The sequence below is a fragment of the Tuber melanosporum genome (assembly GCF_000151645.1).
Source record: "Tuber melanosporum whole genome shotgun sequence assembly, scaffold_161, strain Mel28".
NCBI classification, from domain to species: domain Eukaryota; kingdom Fungi; phylum Ascomycota; class Pezizomycetes; order Pezizales; family Tuberaceae; genus Tuber; species Tuber melanosporum.
In genome coordinates, this window is record NW_003298821.1 from 135344 (window position 1) to 155588 (window position 20245).

A 20245-nucleotide genomic window follows, 5' to 3' on the forward strand; every position below is an offset into this window, starting at 1 on the left:
ACATTGGAGAACTTTGTACATAAAGTTCTTGATATTCATCGCTATGCAGTAAGAACAAAGCCAAGGCTGAATAGTAAGGATGAGGAAAGCAGAGTAGAGTTCGCGACTTGGGCCTTGAATAAGGTTAATCGGTCAGTATACTTAAACTTTTTATTAAATTATAAAACTAATTATTGTCTAGGGGGGCAATCTTTGTATTTACCGATGAGACATGGGTGGAGCTTGGGGGAAAGTGTCGCCAATATCGACAGTCTCAACCACGGGGTGCGAATCCTTATGACTATGCTCGAACCAAGCAGAAGTCTACTGTTACGGTTATGTTTTGGAAGCTATAGCTGATGGCTATAAATCTGTTGGCTATATTTGGGAGAGAGAATCAGAAGAGGAGAAAAAGCAGAATGATAGATTAGTAGAAGAGGAGAGAGCTAGAGATTGGGCAATTGTTAATGAAAAGTGCAAACAGGCTTTGATATCTGGTACACAGGAGTATCAGCAACTGCATAATATTCATTATAATATCATTCATGGTCCTCGAACTACCACAGGCCACCAATATCCACGTCCTGGTCCAGAGCGTATTTGGAAATACAGGAAAATTGAGCGCAAAGGAACTACTGGTGGAATTGATTGAGTACGATATCAAGAACATATCCTATATCCTCATTTGTATCCCTTTTTACAACAAATCAAGCATGCCAATCCTGATCAAGAGGTCTGCCTTATGGAAGATAATGCTCCTAGTCACCAAGGAGCTATTACGAAAGATCTACGCTGGTCAAACGAGATGGATAGTCTTGATATTCATCGCTGCCAATGGCCATTAAACTCACCAGATTTGAATGAAATTGAGATTGTCTGGAATGAGTTTAAAGATTCTATTGCTAGTCAAGGTCCCTTTATCGGAACTAGTAAGGCTACTATTGACAGGATTAAGGGTATTATGATACAGGAATGGGTAAGGCTTTCTATGGATTCCATTCATAACTGCTCTACTGATTTTAAGAACAAGTTGGAACTTGTAATTAGAAATGGTAGACGAAACAACTTTGATGGATAGTATTAAATTGTACTTAACTTCGGGGATTTTCTTTATTGTTTCTATTTGTGTCAACTATCACAATACTGCTTATCTTTGTTATGTTAATTAACCAAGCCTCTTTTCACGTGACCTATGACTAATTCCGGTGGCATGAGTACACACCCAACAGCCTTCATCCGCTATGGGTTAGCGCCAAGATTAGATAAGCGCCACAGCAATATACTTGTACCTTGTACTCATGGATGAATAGCCTTACCGGCGTATTGGCCCTGGACCGACTCCAGGGAGGTGGATTCCTACTATTAAGTTTATCAGTCAGCCGGGCGGACGGGAATTGGAGGATTACAAGCTGTCACTCGGCATCAAAGAAAGGAATAAAGTATTACTACACGATGCACAACAGCCATATCTGGTGAGGATAGTGCCTCCACATGGCCCTACCCTATATATTGTGCAAATGCAACCTGGGTTAAATCCAGAGCCTTGGTGTAGCCCATTATGAGAACGTAAATTCCCGAGAACTAAAGCAAAAGTAGAAAGTACGACCCATATCAATAATGAATCATAGGTTACTTGGATGGATGTCTTGTTATGCCATGGGATATGTTATGGTCTTGGGGTTGGTGAATCTTTGGCCTTCCCCCCCCACTCCGAACTTTCCGCTACATGCAAGATCGACCTCCCCGCCGCAGTGACCAACTGTAACCGGTACGGGTACTCGGTTATTGGTTTTGTTTTATGTTTTGTTTTAAGTATTGTTTGATACTTGGTTTTGTTTTATGTTTTGTTTTAAGTATTGTTTGATACTTGGTTTTGTTTTATGTTTTGTTTTAAGTATTGTTTGATACTTGGTTTTGTTTTATGTTTTGTTTTAAGTATTGTTTGATACTTGGTTTTGTTTTATGTTTTGTTTTAAGTATTGTTTGATACTTGGTTTTGTTTTATGTTTTGTTTTAAGTATCGCTTTGATACTTGGTTTTGTTTTATGTTTTGTTTTAAGTATCGCTTTGATACTTGGTTTTGTTTTATGTTTTGTTTTAAGTATCGCTTTGATACTTGGTTTTGTTTTATGTTTTGTTTTAAGTATCGCTTTGATACTTGATTTGTTTTAAGTATTGTTTGATACTTGGTTTTGTTTTATATTTTGTTTTAAGTATCGCTTTGATACTTGGTTTGTTTCACCAAAGTGTATCGATTGATACCTTTAACTAGTTTCGTTCATGCTAGACATGAACAGATTTGTGTATTTAAAGACCACCTGTTTCTACGATAGAAAAGGCAGACTTCGACAGACAGTATTTCAATATACTTGGTTGAACGGCTACTCCTTTGTTCCTCAGTTCGCCCTCGAAGCCTCCTTTAGTTCTCAGCTCTTGCCTCCTCTGCGGAAGAGAAGGCCACCTGCCAACTATCGTATTCATTACCGATAACGTGAGTAGCATCTAGCTGTAACAATCCCTCTTTGGATAGTTAGTGCTTGGCAACGGGGAACGATACTTCTCTTCCTGTCTTCTTCCTTTGTCTTATGATAGCTCTAGGCCTCTGCCTACGTTACCGATAGTACAAGACCCTTGTCTTCTACCGGGACCGCCTATCATAAGCTTTCTCTAACTCTTCTTCGTAAAGAGCCTTCCTTGGCGTAACGATAACGTTGCAATAAGGATAAAGATCGTAAAGGTATTTTATATTCGTTAAAGTAATAAGTAGGAAAAGTACTTAGAACAAAGCGTGAAGAACCTATCTTCCTCGACCACATCGGCCTCCTTATATAGTGTTCTTCCCACCTTTAATCATGTGACCTAAAGTGGTCACATGTGCGAAACTAAATCATAACAAACTAGTCATATGACCAAAGTGATCACATGCTCAAAACCCATGACCTCATAGCGAGGTCATGTGCGAAACTCATAAACCAATCATAATGCAATAAACAATTCATATGACTCGACTGAGTCATATGCACGAAACCCATAACATCATAATGAGGTCATGTGTGAAACATAAATCATATGCGCAAGGCTTACCTGTAAGCCACACTCGTAAGGCATACTCGTCAGGCACATGTCCCATGACTCATACTTGAGCCATGTGTGAAAGCATCACAAATCCCACACATAACTAATCATATAACCCGAATAGGTCATATGTATGAAACGATAACATACCTGTGATTCATAACCATGTGTCACGTGAAAACCCTTTCCTCGCTAAGCCACATTCGTGACATTAGCTCCCCTCCTCCTAAGCCTGAGTCCCATCAGGCTTTTTCTCCCAGTTTCAATAGTTCCCGTCCTGCCAAGCGCATGGTTCTTCTCAGCTTGTGGAACTTTTCGTCTGCCGTCCGCCATCTGACCCTTACCGATTCCAGAGTCAGATTTGCCATCTCGATCGTGTGCTGCTGATTGTCGTTCAGCTGTCTAAGCTCCACGATCGTTTTGTCGTTTGCCGAAATTGTGGCCTCGGCTTGGCCCAGTTGTTCTCGGAGTTCCCAGATCTGCCTGTGTAGGCTCCTGACATCCATTTCCGTGTCTGCTGAGGAATTTTGGGCCCCTCCCTCCTTGGACCGCGTCCTCGCAGCCCATGCCTTTCTGGCATCTTCTCCTTCCAACTCTTTTCGGCTTCCATCTTTCTGCGGGTAGAATCCCGCAGATATTTTTTGTGCCCTGTGCATCCTGCACCCATTTTTGAAGCATTGTTGCCAATACTTCAGGACGTAGTCTGGGCGTGGGCCACGCTTTCGACATTCCCTCGGGAACCATCCCGAGCCTTCTTTGTCACTAAAGTGTGTTTGGCAACCGTCATCGTAGCATACTGTCCATGACATGGCATTATGCTGTGCTTGTCATTCCCTTTCCTTGAGTTCTTCATCGGTTGGCTCCATGAATGAGTATTCGGGGCTGGTGGGTGTGGTTTGGTGGGGGCTATCGCCCCAGCCCTCGTGTTGCTGCAACAGTGCGGGAGTCTTTCCCTCTCCTTTGTCTTGGTTGAACGTGATCGTCACCTGGGCCGGGCTTGCTTGGGTATCACTGGTGGAAGGTTGAGATAGCATCTTGTGCGTTTTCGAAGTTGTGTGCGAAGTACCAAGTTTTATCGTGTTCAGAAGAATATCCTGTCCACTTGGCTCGGTATTGGAGGTGACCGTGGAAGAAGCGGGAATCGACTATTTCGTCGAGCTCGTATTCTGGTTCTCGGTCGAGTTTGATAGGAGGGGGAGGAATAAGTGTTTGTGAAGGAAACTTATTGTCGTTGTGTAGTTCGAGGAGTGAGATGTGGAATGTATTGTGTATTCGCATTGAGGGGGGAAGGTCGAGTTTATAAGCTCGGCTGCCCACTTTTTCCAGTATCCATAATGGTCCTATTTTCTTGTAGTCCAATTTCTTTGATAGTCGCGTTGTATGAATATTGCGTGGTGTTAGCCATACCATATCTCCTGGTCGTATGTTCGGATCTGGTCTTCAGTGCTTATCGTATTGTTCCTTCTGTTGTTGTTGTGCTTGACTCATTTCGTATTGTAATGTTTCGTGTAGTTTCCCCATATCTGTTTTATCCGGTATCACATCATTAATCGTATGATATGTGGTCTGACTTTGTGGATGTTGTCCGTAATTTGTGAAGAAGGGTGTCATGCCAATTGTTTCTTGCTTTCCATTGTTGTATGCGAATTCGGCCATGGATAACAGCTTGTACCAATCATCTTACTGATAGTTGACATAGGCACTTAAATATTGTTCGAGTATCGCATTTACCCATTCTCTTTGTCTATCCGTTTGTGGGTGGAACACTATGCTCATTCTGTTTTGTATCCTCATTTCTCCGGTTACTTTCTTCGATAGTTCCAATGTGAATAGTGTTCCTCGATCGGTAATGATATTCTTTGGGAGGCTGTGAAGTCGAAAGACCTCTCGGAAGAATGTTTGTATAAAATCCCTCGTATTGATATCGTTTCTAACCAGAATGAAATGACTCATTTTGGTCAGGCGATCCACCACAACCACGATGCTATCGCAATTTTCCGATATTGGTAGGTCCGTGATGAAATCCATAGTAATTGTTTCCCACGGTTGTTCGGGGACTTCATTTGATTTTAGTAATCCATATGGTGCGTGTTTAGCCGTTTTCGTCCTCTGGCATATGTCACAGTTTTTGACATATCGTTTGACATCTTCGCGGAGTCCTGGCCAATAGAATGACCTCGTGATGAATTCTGTGGTTTTAGCCGTTCCTCCCTGTCATGCCGTTCAGATATCATGGTGTTGTCGTATGATGTCTGTCCTTATCTCCTCTTCTTCCGGGATCCATTATTTTCCATCGTACCACATATTTTTGTTCTTCCATTGGCATAACCCCAGTGCAATTCCTTTCATCTCCTTTTTTTCTTCTTCTAAGGCTTCTCTTATTGTCTGGATTGTTTTGTCTTTCTTGTTTGCGTTCTCAATTCCTCTTTCTTCCTTTGATGTGAATTGGATAACCTCCATTGCCTCGAAGTAGGTTTTTGGTAATAGAGTCCGTGTTTTTTGTTTGATCCTTTCGTCTTCTTTCGTTTGTGGTTTGTCTCTTGCAATCCTCGTGAGAGCATCTGGCTTTTCACTTTCTTTGCCTGGTCGGTATTCGATTTTGAAGTTGTATTTGCTGAGGTGTTCCATCCATCTTATCTGGTGGTGGTTCAGTTCTTTTGTAGTCATGAATGGCACCAGGTTCTTGTGGTCGGTTAGAACTCAGACTGGATGGTTGTTGTTCGAACTTATCTTCTCCATTCTTTTAATACTTGAACTATTGCTAATAGTTCTTTGTTTGCAACATCGTAGTTGCACTCTGCAGGGGTCATTGTCTTGGATCAATAGGACACTGGCCTCCATTTTCAATCGTCGTATTGTTGCCATAGTATGCCTGAGCATACATATTTTGAGGCGTCCATTTCGATCATTGTCCTTCGGTTTGGGTTGAAATGGACCAATATGGGTGCCGATGTTAGATGCGTTCGTATTGCATCATATGCTTTTTGTTCCGTTTCTCCCCATTCCCATTTCTTGTCTTTTTTCGTTAGGTTATAGAGTGGTTTTGCAAGCCTGCTAAACCCCTCTATAAACCTTCCATAAAAGTTGCAGAATCTCATAAAGCATTGGACATCTGTCTTGTTGTTTGGTTTGGCCCAATCCCATATGGCTGCTGTTTTAACAGGGTCGACCTTGACCCCGCTTCGATTGATGATAAATCCAAGGTATTCTGTTTCTTCCTTATGGAATTCGCATTTTGTTGGTTTGATCTTCATTCCTGATCCTTGTATTACCACCATGATATTGCTGATATCTTTTTGGTGTTGTTGTATATTTTCCGAGTATATGAGTACATCATCCAAGTATACGATGTAACATATGTCGAGGTACTTATTAAGTACCTTGTTGATCCATCTCTGGAATGAAGCCGGTGCGTTGGTTAGCCCGAAGGGTATAACCAAGTATTCAAACATTCCGTATCTTGAGGCGAATGTAGTCTTCCATTCGTCTCCTGCCTTGATGCGTATATTGTGGTATGCGTCTTTGATGTCGAGTTTGGTGAAGTATTTTGCTGATCGTAGTCTGTCCAGTGCTTCCCCAATCAACTGTAGTGGATATCGGTCCTTCTTTGTAACCGAATTGAGGGCTCTGTAGTCCACGCATAGTCTCATTTTTCCGTCTTTCTTTTTGACGAATAGTATTGGGGATCCTCCTGACGCGAAAGAGTCTCGAATCCATCCTCTCTTTAGGTTTTGCTCGATGTACTTCCCAAGTTCTTCGAGCTCTGTTTCCCCTAGGGGGTATAATTTCTTATAGGGAATCTCTTTTGTCTTTCCCGTTTTTTCGTCTTTGTCCAGCTGAATTTTGTGGTCGATTCCTGGTCTTCGAGGTGGTAGCTCCGTAGCTTCCTCTTCTTGGAATAGATTTGTGAATTGGTGATATTCTTTTGGAACCAATTCTTTCCATCCTTTTTTGCTTTGTTATTTCTTGTCCTGGATTGCTAGCTCTGTGCTGATGTTGATTTTTGATAGAACCGCTTTTTCGTCTTCGTATGTCCATTTGAGAATTCCGGTTGTATCTCCTCTTCGATAATATCGTCCAAAGGTTTGTGCTGTGATCTCTTTGATCTCAATTCTTTTTGTTGTATCGAGCTGGTTTTGGTCCATACTTCCAAATCCCTTGTTTCCTCTTATGGTTTCTTCCAGTTGATCTACTTCATGCAGATCCTCTTTGTTGATTTTTTCGATTATCAACTGTGCGATTCAATTGCCTTTCTGGACTTGGTAGTCCTCTTGAGCTAGATTGGCCAAGACCACTTTGATTTCACCAGTATAGTCGACGTCGATCACCCCTGCCATGGTCATGAGTCGGTGTTTGACTGCTAAACTACTGCGGGGTGCTATTCGTCCATAGGTGCCTTCTGGGAGTCCAATGGCTATTCCCATCGCTATCATTGCCTGCCTATTGGCCGGTATCTTGATTCCTTCGTTGGCATATAGGTCGTGTCCTGCTGCTCCTTTGGAACCCTTGGTAGGCACTTTTGCCTCTTGGTCCAGTCTTTGTATCCGGACCCTCTTGTCTTGCCGCATCTCGGCAAACTTTGCATGCAAAGTTTCTTACTCCGCTTCTTGTATCGGTATTGAGTAGACCAGAGGTGAACTGTTGAGACATTGTGTCGTACATAGTTCCCTTGTAAAGGTCATCTTGTTCTTGTTCCAATCGATCGTCGGATTATGCTTCCGTAACCATGGCATCCCTAGGACTATCTCATGGTTCTTCAGATCTGCCACTTGAAAGGTTACTGTTTCTCTATGGCTGTCAATATTCATAGGTACTGTCGCCGTATGGGTTATAGGACCCATAGCGCTTGGTTTTCCATCCGCTAAGTAGACTTGTCTTGCTTTCTTCGCTTTTTCGGTATGGAGGCCGTATTTGTTGCATATTTCTTTGTCGATGAAGTCTTCAGTGGCCCCAGAGTCGAGCATTGCATATATTGTCGTTTCTTCGCTTTCTCTGTTGTATATCTTCGTTTTGATCATCACATGATCTCCATCTTCTTCTCCTCTTTGCGTGTGTAGTACCGTGTAGTAGTTTGCTAATTTGATGGGTTTTCTAGGTCCACATCTTGGGTCTCCCAGACCACTGTTTACTGGGAACCCTGGTCGTTTTCCGCCGGTAAATCCTCTGCTATCATTTCGCGGATGTTTCTTCTTTTCTGATTTTGGAAACGATTATTTCCAGTAGCTCTGTTTCCCTGGTATCCGTTGTCCAGTCGGCTTCTGCATTCTCGTATCCGATGCCCTGCTTTTCCACACCTTAGGCATAGTTTCCCATTCATCCTTCTGATGTATTCTTCCATAGACAGATTCAGAGCAGGCCCTGCTCTTGACTTGTCTAATTCCATCGGTTCGCCTGGTGGTAATGCTCGACTTTCTCCTCGAGGTGCTTGCGTTTTGAAGGTCCCGTCCACATTCCTGGATGATTGGACCACTCTATGGCTATAGTATTTTCCGAGTTGCTCCGAACCATGTTTAATTTGCTTTCATTGTCAATTGCCCATCTTGCAAATCGTTCAGCTGTCGTATAGTGCAGGTCAGAGATTCCCCATGCCTCTCGGAGTCTCTCACTGCAGTTTCTCAGAAGGATGATGTAGAGAGTCGCATCATCAAACTCAGCCTCGTATTCCAACAGTCGACATTCGTTCCAATATGCTGAGAACGTTTGTTTTCCTTGCTGGAGTTTTTCTAGCTTTCGTCTTGCTGTTTCTTTGGCGTTGGGGTCTCCAAATTGTTCAAAGAGTGTCGCCTTGAACTCTTCATACGTGACTCATTCCCTCTGTTTCCGTCCATCTTGGAAGGCCATGATCCATTGTCCCGCGAGTCCTCTGAGTAGAGATTCCACATATGAAATCTTAATTTCATCATGGTGATCTCTATATCCCTTAACTGCAAAATATCCCTCGCATTGCGCTAAGAATATTCGTAGCTTATCTTCGGCTCCTTCGTATGTGTTGGGCTCCTTTGCTTTTAGTTGTTGGACATTTCCTTGCCCTGTATTTCGCGTGGCTGCAAGAAATGCCTGAAACTGATTTTCAGTCATTCCAAGTATGCTGGTTCCTGGTGCCGGAGCGGCTGGGGCCAGTGGCCCAGGTACTGTGGATCCCGACATTCTCTCAGGTCATGGCGTTCCAGCAGGAGAGCTATTGACTGTTGATCCTTTCTCTGGAGTTACTGGGCTTGCTGCTCTCGAGGGGTCTGCTGAGACGTGATCTAGGTCGTCACTGAATCCTCCTATATTAAGATTTTGATCGTCGATGTCAATATCTCCTTCCCTGTCTGGGTTGAAGGATGCCGTCTTGTATCATTTGGCGTCGCACTAGGTGACGCTTTGTAATGTAACAATCCCTCTTTGGATAGTTAGTGCTTGGCGACGGGGAACGATACTGCTGTTCCTGTCTTCTTCCTTTATCTTACGATAGCTCTAGGCCTTTACCTACGTTACCGATAGTACAAGACCTTTGTCTTCTACCAGGACCACCTATCGTAAGCTTTCTCTGACTCTTCTTCGTAAAGCGCCTTCCTTGGCGTAACGATAACGTTGTAATAAGGATAAAGATCGTAAAGGTATTTTATATTCATTAAAGTAATAAGTAGGAAAAGTACTTAGAACAAAGCGTGAAGAACCTATCTTCCTCGGCCGCATCGGCCTCCTTATATAGTTTTCTTCCCGCCTTTAATCATGTGACCTAAAGTGGTCACATGTGCGAAACTAAATCATAACAAACTAGTCATATGACCAAAGTGATCACATGCTCAAAACCCATGACCTCATAGCGAGGTCATGTGCGAAACTCATAAACCAATCATAATGCAATAAACAATTCATATGACTCGACTGAGTCATATGCACGAAACCCATAACCTCATAATGAGGTCATGTGTGAAACATAAATCATATGCGCAAGGCTTACCTGTAAGGCACACTCGTAAGGCATACTCGTCAGGCGCATGTCCCATGACTCATACTTGAGCCATGTGCGAAAGCATCACAAATCCCACACATAACTAATCATATAACCCGAATAGGTCATATGCATGAAACGATAACATACCTGTAACTCATAACCATGTGTCACGTGAAAACACATTCCTCGCTAAGCCACGTTCGTGACACTAGCGAACACGTTACATTTTTTTAACCTCAGCAAGTGGTTAAGAACCTGTCCCCGGATTTAGGCCTGATCAACCTATTGATATCCACCTCAGAATGCTAGTGGAAAGAAGCGGCAGAATCACGGCACATTCGGCTTCGTCTCAAATCCAAGATAGAGTGTTTGACGACTAGGAGTGGGAAACAAATCCCATGACAAGACCTTACAAGAAAGAAACAACCCCGGCGCTCTGCTAAAGAGCCAGGCGATCCTGCAAACACGGAAGATACACAACCTCCAGGAGAATTCCCTTCTACTCCAGCAAAGAAGCCTTCCTTTGAACCTCCAATCAATCCTGAATCTAGTAGCAAATCAGACATGGCTAGCACAGAAGGAGGGCCCTCTGGAAGAGAAAAATCACGGGCACGGCCTGAAGCAGAGGAAGTACCTGCACCATTTGAACCCTCTAAGTTTAAACTCCACCTCCCTGCGAAGTTTACAGGGGAAGGAAAAGACCTCAAACCTGAAGCCTTTGACCAATGGGCGACGGAACTCACATACTATCTTCTCCTGCAAGGGAAAGATGTGGAAGATCCTACGACAGGACTATACATTGGATCATTCTGTGAAGGAAAGGCAACTGACGCATACCACCAATGCTATAAGGAATACGGCGGGAATGTAAGATTAAGAGGATCTACAGTTCTCGATTACCTGAAAGGACGACTCCAATCCTTTATCACCAATGACCTCCTATACAACAAATTCAACCATCTCCAGCAAGTTAATGGAACACATATCAAGAGAATCACCAATATGGCTACAGATCTGATGATGTATAAGGACCGAATGGAGAAAGGAAGTATCTCCAACTACATCCTGAAGCGAGAATTCTACGATACTATGCACCCTACCTTCCGGCAAGAAGTAGAACCACTCGAGGAAGACAGCAACGATATTGTAGTAATAATTGCAAGAGCAGAACGAAAGGACGCCATTCTCTATGAGACCAAGGCCTACAAAATACAGACATCCTCTAGTAGGAATAGCCAGCCATGACACAAGGCCTCCAGCAACTCTGAAGACGATACCTCACGGGTTTTCAAGAAGAAAACAAAATCCTCCAAAGAATCGAGACAGCAGAAAGGAGAATGTTTTGAATGTGGAAAAATAGGACACATGGCAAAGAACTGCCCTACGAAGAAAGGGAAAGGAAAGGCAATTAAGCAAGAGGCATCGGCCAACAATGTTGAGAGTGATAGTGATAATACCCAACCCAGGGAATATGAGGAGATCTATATCGGATATATCGATGTGGAATGCAACAGTGTTCGACCTCCAGCTATATTCAAAGCACACACCGCCCTGGAAGGTACTATTCTGATCAATGGCAAAAAGACTCGAGTCCTATTCGACACTGGCGCAATCGGAAGAGATATAATCAGTAATGCCTTTGTCTCTGTCCATGGACTCCCAACTTGAGACCTTAACCAACCCATACCAGTCAATATGGCAGTAAAAGGATCACGATCCACAAGCCATAAAATCTGTAGTACGACTATTCGACTTGGTTCTGCAGTCCTACTCCCCCAGGAAATGCTGGTTGGAAATCTAGCCAAATACGATGCCCTAATAGGTATGCCATTCCTGAACCGCCACAAAGCTATAATCAGGTATGGGGAATCAACCATTGATTTCCCAGGTCAGAAGGTCAGAGTCTCATGCAAGCCAATAAGCGGAAAGTACTGGGCCGCAGTCTGTGAAGCAACTGCCCAACGACTATTGGATGAATACTCTGATGTTTTCTCTGAGCAAATACCCGAAGAACTACCGCATATGAGAGAAGTGAACCACCACATTCGCCTCTGAGACCCCTCTAATCTTAAGAACCAACTAACCTACTCTATCCCTGACGCATACAAAGGTCCACCATGTGACTGGATCAACCAACAACAAAGAAGAGGAGTCATCTACTGAGCAGAAGCTCCAGGTGCCGCTCCTATGTTAGTTCAACCCAAAGCAGATGGAAAAAGGATCCGCCCCTTAGTTGACCCCAAACTACGGAATGAAACACGGTTATGGACAGTTCTGCTATCCCAAACCAAACCCAGATCCTGAATGCAGTTGGACGGGCTAGATTCCGAAGCAAGATTGACCTAAGCGATGCCTACTTCTAAACAAGGCTAGATCCGGAATCCGAACGCTACAACAGTTTCAAAACACCCTTTAGAAGTTTCATTAGCCGAGTTATGTTACAAGGTGATATGAATGCACCCGCCACCTTTATGCGAATTATGGAGAACCTCCTAAGCAAATACCTCCACCATTTTGTTTGGGTCTACACTGATGATATCTCTCATGTTCTCAAATACCAAAATAGAACATGCCTACCATATAGGTTTGGTTTGTACCAAACTAAGAGAAGCTAAATTCTACGCCAGCAGAAACAAATCAATTCTATTTGCCGATAAGCTCGATATCCTAGGACATATGATAGATGATGAAGGAATACATGCAGCCTCTGGAAAAATATCCTGTTTAACGGAATGGACGATACCCCGGAATCAAAAAGAACTCATGCGATTCCTAGGACTAGTCAACTACATTTCCCAGTTCCTACCACACCACGCCACTGTGACAGCGCCGCTCACAGACCTTACCGGCAATGCAGAATTTGTCTGGACCCACACTCATGACCAAGCCTTTACCAACATCAAGGAGTTGATTAAAAACGCCAATGTTATACAACCTATCGACTATAGTAAACCAGAACCAATATGGCTAATTACTGATGTATCAGATGTTGGAGTTGGAGCATGTGTTGGACAAGAGACCTTCCATAAAATGGCAAGACCAGCAGCATTACACAACAGGAAGTTTACTAACTGGCAGATGAACTATGGAATAACAGACATGGAAGCCCTAGCTGTGATTGATGCTCTCGCCGCTTTCAACCATATCCTGATGGGCAATACCTTCACTATTGTTACCGACCACCAACTTTTCACTAATCTTAATACAGAAAGAATACCTGGAAGAAGAAGAACAAGATGGATAGGCGAGATCAGCAAATATGATGTAAAAATCATCTATACCCCTGGAAGAACGAACTATTTAGCTGATGCTCTCTCCCACCTATATGAGAATCAAGACCTCACAGATCCTCCTCTCATTCATGACCACACAAGAAAAAGCGAAGACACTCCTGACGACACCTCATAAGAGCCAGAACCATCGATGGCTACAACCAGTTCTGCCGCTCCCTCCAATCCTTTCTCCTACACCATGTACAGAACTGCCAGAACTGAACGAGGAAAGGACATTGATGACGAATGGAAAGACAATTGCACCCTCAGCAGCACACCTCCTCACGAGCTTGAACATAGCAGACTCCACTGGTCCCACAGTTATTATGACACCTGCCCTTTTCACTAGACTGAGATTAAGTTCAGCAACAGATACCAGCGACCGTACTATATGTCTGCTGATGATTCCAAAAACACCAGCTTCGACACCACACAAGGAGCAGAAGAGATGATCGATGAAGATGGATCGACCCAACCTCCCCATACCTTTAATCCTGTCCCAACATGGCACCAAGGTCTTGAAGAACTCGAACAAGCCGCAGCTTACGTGGATGCAATATCTTACCTACAACCTCTACAGTCAGTCCCGCCATCCTCTCCTCCCATAATCGATTCACGACCACTGTATAGTGGACCCTTACGAGTTTACAACAATGAGACCATTGTTTCTGTCATACCTCCTACGATTCCCGAGCATCACCAACAACTCTATGAAACGTTTGAAGAAGAGGAAGCTCCTATTAATCTGACAAGAGGATCTCTCATTGAGGATGAATGAGATGTTAGATCAACTACAGAGGAATTAATCTCCTCTTTTCGAAGCCAAATGATAGCAGGATATTGCCATAATCCGATCTACTTCAAAGCTATGGATAGCTCCAGGCATGGAGATCTCGCCCCCTACAACATATCCAACGGAATGGTCTATACCAGTACCCATTATGGTAAACATTGCCTATACATCCCAAAAGGCCATATGGTCAATGGAATGACAATTAGGGAATATGTCATCACCGAGATTCACAACAAAGGACACCACAGTGCGGACCGCAATCTCCAATATGCCTCAGAATATGTCTACTGGCCTGAAATGCGAAAGGACTTCCGCGATTTCGTCAAACAATGTGAACTATGTCAGGCAAATAAACAGCGAACCCAACTACCTGAAGGGAAAGCACAGACCCTCCAACTACCATGTGAAATATTCGAATCCTATGCCATCGATTTTGCTGGGCCATTCAACAAGTCCGCAGGATATGACACCATCTTGGTAGCTGTGGATCGATTTTCTGGATAAACATGGCTCATACCAATGAAGCTTACCGATTCCTCCAAAAACACCTGGAATAACCTTCAACGATACCTATTTACCCCTCATGGGTACCCCTTATCTATTGTCAGTGATGCTGATCCCCGTTTCACCGCCAGATTCTGGAAGCAAACCTTGACCTCCCTCGAAATCAACCACATTATGGCTGCCCCTGGACATCATGAGACCAATGGTCAGGCAGAACGAAAGATTCGCAAAGTCAAGACCGGAATTAGGAACATGATCAATGAACGACAAACCAACTGGGAACCAGCTCTTGTTGAGCTCGCCGCATATATCAATGCCGGATTCTCAGACACCTTAGGAATGTCTCCATACAAAGCAATCTTCGGCCGTCAATACCCTCTCCTTCCCACAACACTATTTAAGAACTCCTCAGTCCCCGCCTCTGATGACTACCTAAACCACCATCAAGCTATTCGAAATAATGCCTTCTAAGCTGTTAAAGCTGCCCAATTCTGAAGCACCACTACTGCTCAGAAGCAACGACGCAAACATGTCCCTATTCCGCCAGGTGATATGTTCATGGTACATGGTAACATGTTTATTACCAATGTTGGATGCAGCAAGAAATTACAACCCCGATGGCGAGGACCTTTCAAAGTCCTATCTTTTGACGAGCATACAGAAAACTACACTGACCAGATGGATGGACGCATGTACCGCCGCAATACTGCAGTCTTCCATGCTTCTGCTGTCAAGCGATTCCACCCAAATGACGACTCCAAGTTCCCTGGAAGAACCCACTCTCGACCTGAACCTATCATCATTGACAAGAAAGATGAATGGGAAGTTGAAGAAATCAGAGACCATCGCCTTTGGCATGGAAATGATCAGTTCCTAGTCAAATGGAAATGATATCTGGCGAGTGAGAACAGCTGGGAGCCACTAGAAGGACTAGAGCACGCTATGGATATGGTGAATGAGTGGTGGAAAAACAATATGCCAAACGAATCCCTCCCCCCAACGATCAATTACATCACCATGTGCTGGACACCGACAATGCCAGAAACTGAGCGATGGCATGCAGAACTCAAAACCAGGGATGGGTTTTGGGCACCATACTTTGAGTCGGAATTAGAAAGCAGCGATGATGAAAATCAAGCTATGGAGCAGGCTCTCGAAAACCTTATCTGATCACCAATCACCATACAAATACTATAACGATGTCAAACTATGTAGAACTCAATGTGAGGCTGCGATAACAGATTGTTGGACTGTTGTTGAACTGCGATATTATCCAACTTGAAGACTACTTCGAAATCCTCTGGATAGATTACTGCCCTGATTGTGACCATGCTTGGGTTGATGTATAGCGCGAATCTGGTATTCGTGACTACTGTGATTTACATTTCTTTGAGTCTAAGTGTTTTCTTAAGATTTCTTCCTGTCCCTGGTGTGACACTTATGATGAACAGTTCTTAGCGGAAACTGAAGCTTTTAGTTTCTCAGAGTCTGCTTTTGATGATTATTAGGTTTTGTTTGTTTAAAACAGTTATTTTGTTTTGGGGAATGTAACCGGTACGGGTACTCAGTTATTGGTTTTGTTTTATGTTTTGTTTTAAGTATCGCTTTGATACTTGGTTTGTTTTAAGTATCGTTTAATACTTGGTTTTGTTTTATGTTTTGTTTTAAGTATTGTTTGATACTGTCACAAACATGGCTTAGCATGGAAAAGGTTTTCACGTGACACATGGGTATGAGTCACAGGTACGTTATTGTTCCGCGCATATAACTCATTCGGGTTATGTGAGTTGTTATGTGTGGGATTTGTGATGCTTTCGCACCTGGCTCAAGTATGAGTCATAGGACGTGCGCCTGATGAGTATGCCTTACGAGGGTGCCTTACGGGTAAGCCTTGCGCATATGATTTATGTTTCGCACATGACCTCATTATGAGGTCGTGGGTTTCGCACATATGACTCAGTCAAGTCATATGACTTGTTTATTGTGTTATGATTGGTTTATGAGTTTTGCACATGACCTCGCTATGAGGTCATGGGTTTTGAGCATGTGATCACTTTGGTCACATGATTAGTTTGTTATGATTTGGTTTCGCACATGTGACCACTTTAAGTCACATGACTAAAGGCGGGAAGAACATTATATAAGGAGGTCGATGCGGCCGAGGAAGATAGGTTCTTCACGCTTTGTTCTAAGTACTTTTCCTACTTATTACTTTAACGAATATAAAACACCTTTACGATCTTTATCTTTATTACAACGTTATCATTGCGCTAAGGAAGTCCTTCAAGAAGACAAGTTAGAGAAAGCTTACAATAGGCGTTCCCGATAGAAGACAAAGGTCTTGTACTATCGGTAACGTAGGTAAAGGCCTATAGCTATCGTAAGACAAAGAAAGAAGAAGACAGAAAAGATAAGTATCGTTTCCCGTCGCCAAGAACTAACTATCCAGAGGAGGATAGTTACAGATACTTGGTTTTGTTTTATGTTTTGTTTTAAGTATCGCTTTGATACTTGGTTTGTTTTAAGTATCGTTTGATACTTGGTTTTGTTTTATATTTTGTTTTAAGTATCGCTTTGATACTTGGTTTGTTTCACCAAAGTGTATCGATTGATACCTTTGACTAGTTTCGTTCATGCTAGACATAAACAGATTTGTGTATTTAAAGACCGCCTGTTTCTACGATAGACAGTATTTCAATATACTTGGTTGAACAGTTACTCCTTTGTTCCTCAGTACGCCCTCGAAGCCTCCTTTAGTTCTCAGCTCTCGCCTCCTCTCCGGAAGAGCACACACCTGCCAACTATCGTATTCATTACCGATAACGTGAGTAGCATCTAGCGAACACGTTACACCAACCCTCACTGAACAAAAATAGGCACTCTACGGAACATAGGAGAAAGTGCCAAGTGCTAGAGGAGGATCAATTCCTTTTGCCACCAAGATAGTAAATTTAGAGCCCTCCATAATAGTTAAACTATGAGCAATTATTTTCCATCCCTCATCCACCGAGACAACAATAGGAGCTAGCATAAAAGAATAAAAAGAAATTGACAAATGGGGCCATTTGATTCTATTTTAATTGTCCCACCTAGTTAATTTCCCCATTCTGGTTGAGTTTTTACCTTTCAAAATCGCTGTTCCAACCTCCTAAAAAATTAAGAGTCAAGTTTCTTAGTGTACTTCTTTTTCGCCCCTCTCCCAGAAGAGGAAATATTGGACTACAGCGCACATGGTCCGGTCTGCGGTATGAGAGTAATCTTGAAGTTAAGGCAGGGTAACTAGGGTAAGGTTGACCTCAGTTCAGTTTCTTGGCGTTCTCCGAGTTTCATATTTGGCAACATCCCTAGCATCCTTCCCCAACACACACCTCTTCTCAACTCAATCCGCTACTTCTCAATTCAAAGCCACGACTGAACCAGTGCTTACCACAAAGATATACAATGCCTTCCCCAAATCGTTCTGCCCTCCAAAATACTCGTTTTTATGATGCTTCTGATCCGGCGGTGGTTCTCGGAGGCCTCCACCAAAACGGTTCTATAACTGAAGCAAACTTTCTTTCTATGCTCGAGATTCTCCTTGCTACCAACGGGAAACCTGTGCGTGTTCAGGCAAGGATTTCAGGCCATATTGTGACTCAAAGCAACATGTCCCTTGCAATTGGAGATTACAATATTTACAGTGATGGTATGTACCAAACCAGGATGTCGGAAATGTTTCGGCCGCTAATCCCACCGAAATTCTGCGGGCCGCGTCTGCTGTGCAGATGTTTGGTAGAAAGTTCAATCGCTAATTTTGGCAGATCCTATCCAAGTTACCAATGAGCCTTGGATACAGCGGCTCTCTTCTCTCAACGCCGTCAGCATGGGGACCAGATTCTGCGATGAAATCCGTGCTCGTGATAAGAAATGTGTTATCTCAGGCGCTGCCTACTCCGACGCTTTTGTTCAGTTGGGAATATAGACTGGTTTGGAAGCTACCTATATCTTCCCCCTTGAGCAGGAAAGTCAATGGATTCAGCTTGGCTTTGCACGATGGATTACCGACATTGATGATTCTACGGGATCCTCGAAGATTGACTCTGCTCAAAATGGGTTTCTTCTCAATGAGTGTGCCCAAGCTCTGTTCAATTGTTACATGATATCTGTTAACCCGGATGACGGGTACAAGGTTGTTGTATTTGGCCCCGATCTTTTGGGATATAATGGTAGGGTTCTTGATCCCGTGTGCAGAAACCCAGCCGATCCCCACCGTGTGTCCGACCAACTGCTCAGGTGGCATTTCCGCCAATCCGTCCTTGCCAATATGAGAGGGGAAGGGGGACCATTATTCGAGTACAATTTTGACCATGGAACCGATATTCTGGGTGAAACTCTTGCAGGCCCGTATGAGAAAGAGAGATTTGAGTTGGAGATGGCTGTGCGATTGAGGGAGGTGTGTTTCCAACTTTTCTTCCCTGCCACCTTTGGAGGATGCTTGGCAAGCTAATACTGCAATTAGTTTCACAAGCGCGAGCAAGAAGCAATTCACCCCTGTCCCGGCTGTGATAGAATATTTACCTCCATCTCTGGAGTCACCAAGCACATTGAATCCAAACAGTGCGAGGGCAAGATCTTAACCGAGCAGTCTTGCAGGATCATCAATAATGAAAACCACCCTTTTGACAGGAGGGATCTCCCTAAGCACCCCCCCCGCCGGTAGTTCTACAACTCACACCCGGCATGCTAGGATTCCTTCCCAGCATCATGAAACCACCCTTGCTGAGTTCCCTAACGGCCCCAAGCGCAAGGCACTCGTTCCGGAAAACTTCGGCGGTGTTCCCGATGCCACTCACCCTGTCAAACCGTACAGTACCACGATGGAGGACCTGAATGCGTGTTGGAATAAGGTGGCTGAAACCTATGTTTGTCCCCGCCCCAAGTGTGGGAAGAAATTTGCTTTTACTCCTGCCCTTAAAGTCCATCTTGAGGGTAACACCCATGATACGAAGCCTTTTAGACAATCCCTTCTCTATTCTATATACATACATATACATGCTAAGTGGTGGATAGCTGCCCTACCTGCTGTGACTTTTTTCTCTCCTCTTCGGCCCTCATACAGCATGCGGAGTCCAAATCCTGCGGGGTTAAATGTTCCCCGGCTTATCAGCAGCTCATACAGGGAGTCACTGGACTGGCAGATTAATTGGTGGAGACAAAATGGTAGAGTACAGAACTGGTTGGTAGGGGGCATGCGCGGAATAAATAGGGAAGAACAAAGTGGTATCAAATCTATAGTTGACCTGTCTGATAGGCTTGAGGGTGGAGGAAACTTTTTTCACTTTTGATACTCTATGACAACTTCCTTTGCTTGTGTTATTACTTGCATTTTGGGAGCCCAACTCGCTGTTTCCAAATCACAAAATAAAACTCTTGAAATTCCTACGCTTTTGCCGTGAGATGTGTCTCGAGTGATCTTTTGTGATTATGTTAGCTGATGACGAGTGGGGAACAACCGGAGATGCTTTCAATCGCGCGCCAACATGAGAGAAGGATGAGAGAAGGGCTACAAGAGAGGATGTGAATAATCTTTAGCGCTATAGGGGGAATCCCCTCTTCATGGCCCACTAATAATCTCTCACAGGCATTCCTCACCAGCTCACAGCTGTGTATCCTCCATATAATAAACAAGCGGTAATACTA

The 20245-nt window shown here is 43.6% G+C and overlaps 1 protein-coding gene across 1 annotated transcript; it reads left to right on the forward strand.

Moving 5' to 3' along the window:
- Positions 1 to 19896: 19896 nt before the first annotated feature.
- GSTUM_00003148001 (uncharacterized protein) lies at positions 19897 to 20001 on the forward strand (the record flags this gene model as incomplete). Its single annotated transcript, XM_002836810.1, has 1 exon — positions 19897 to 20001. The coding sequence occupies one exon, from the start codon at positions 19897 to 19899 to the stop codon at positions 19999 to 20001; it is 105 nt and encodes a 34-aa protein (XP_002836856.1).
- Positions 20002 to 20245: the final 244 nt, after the last annotated feature.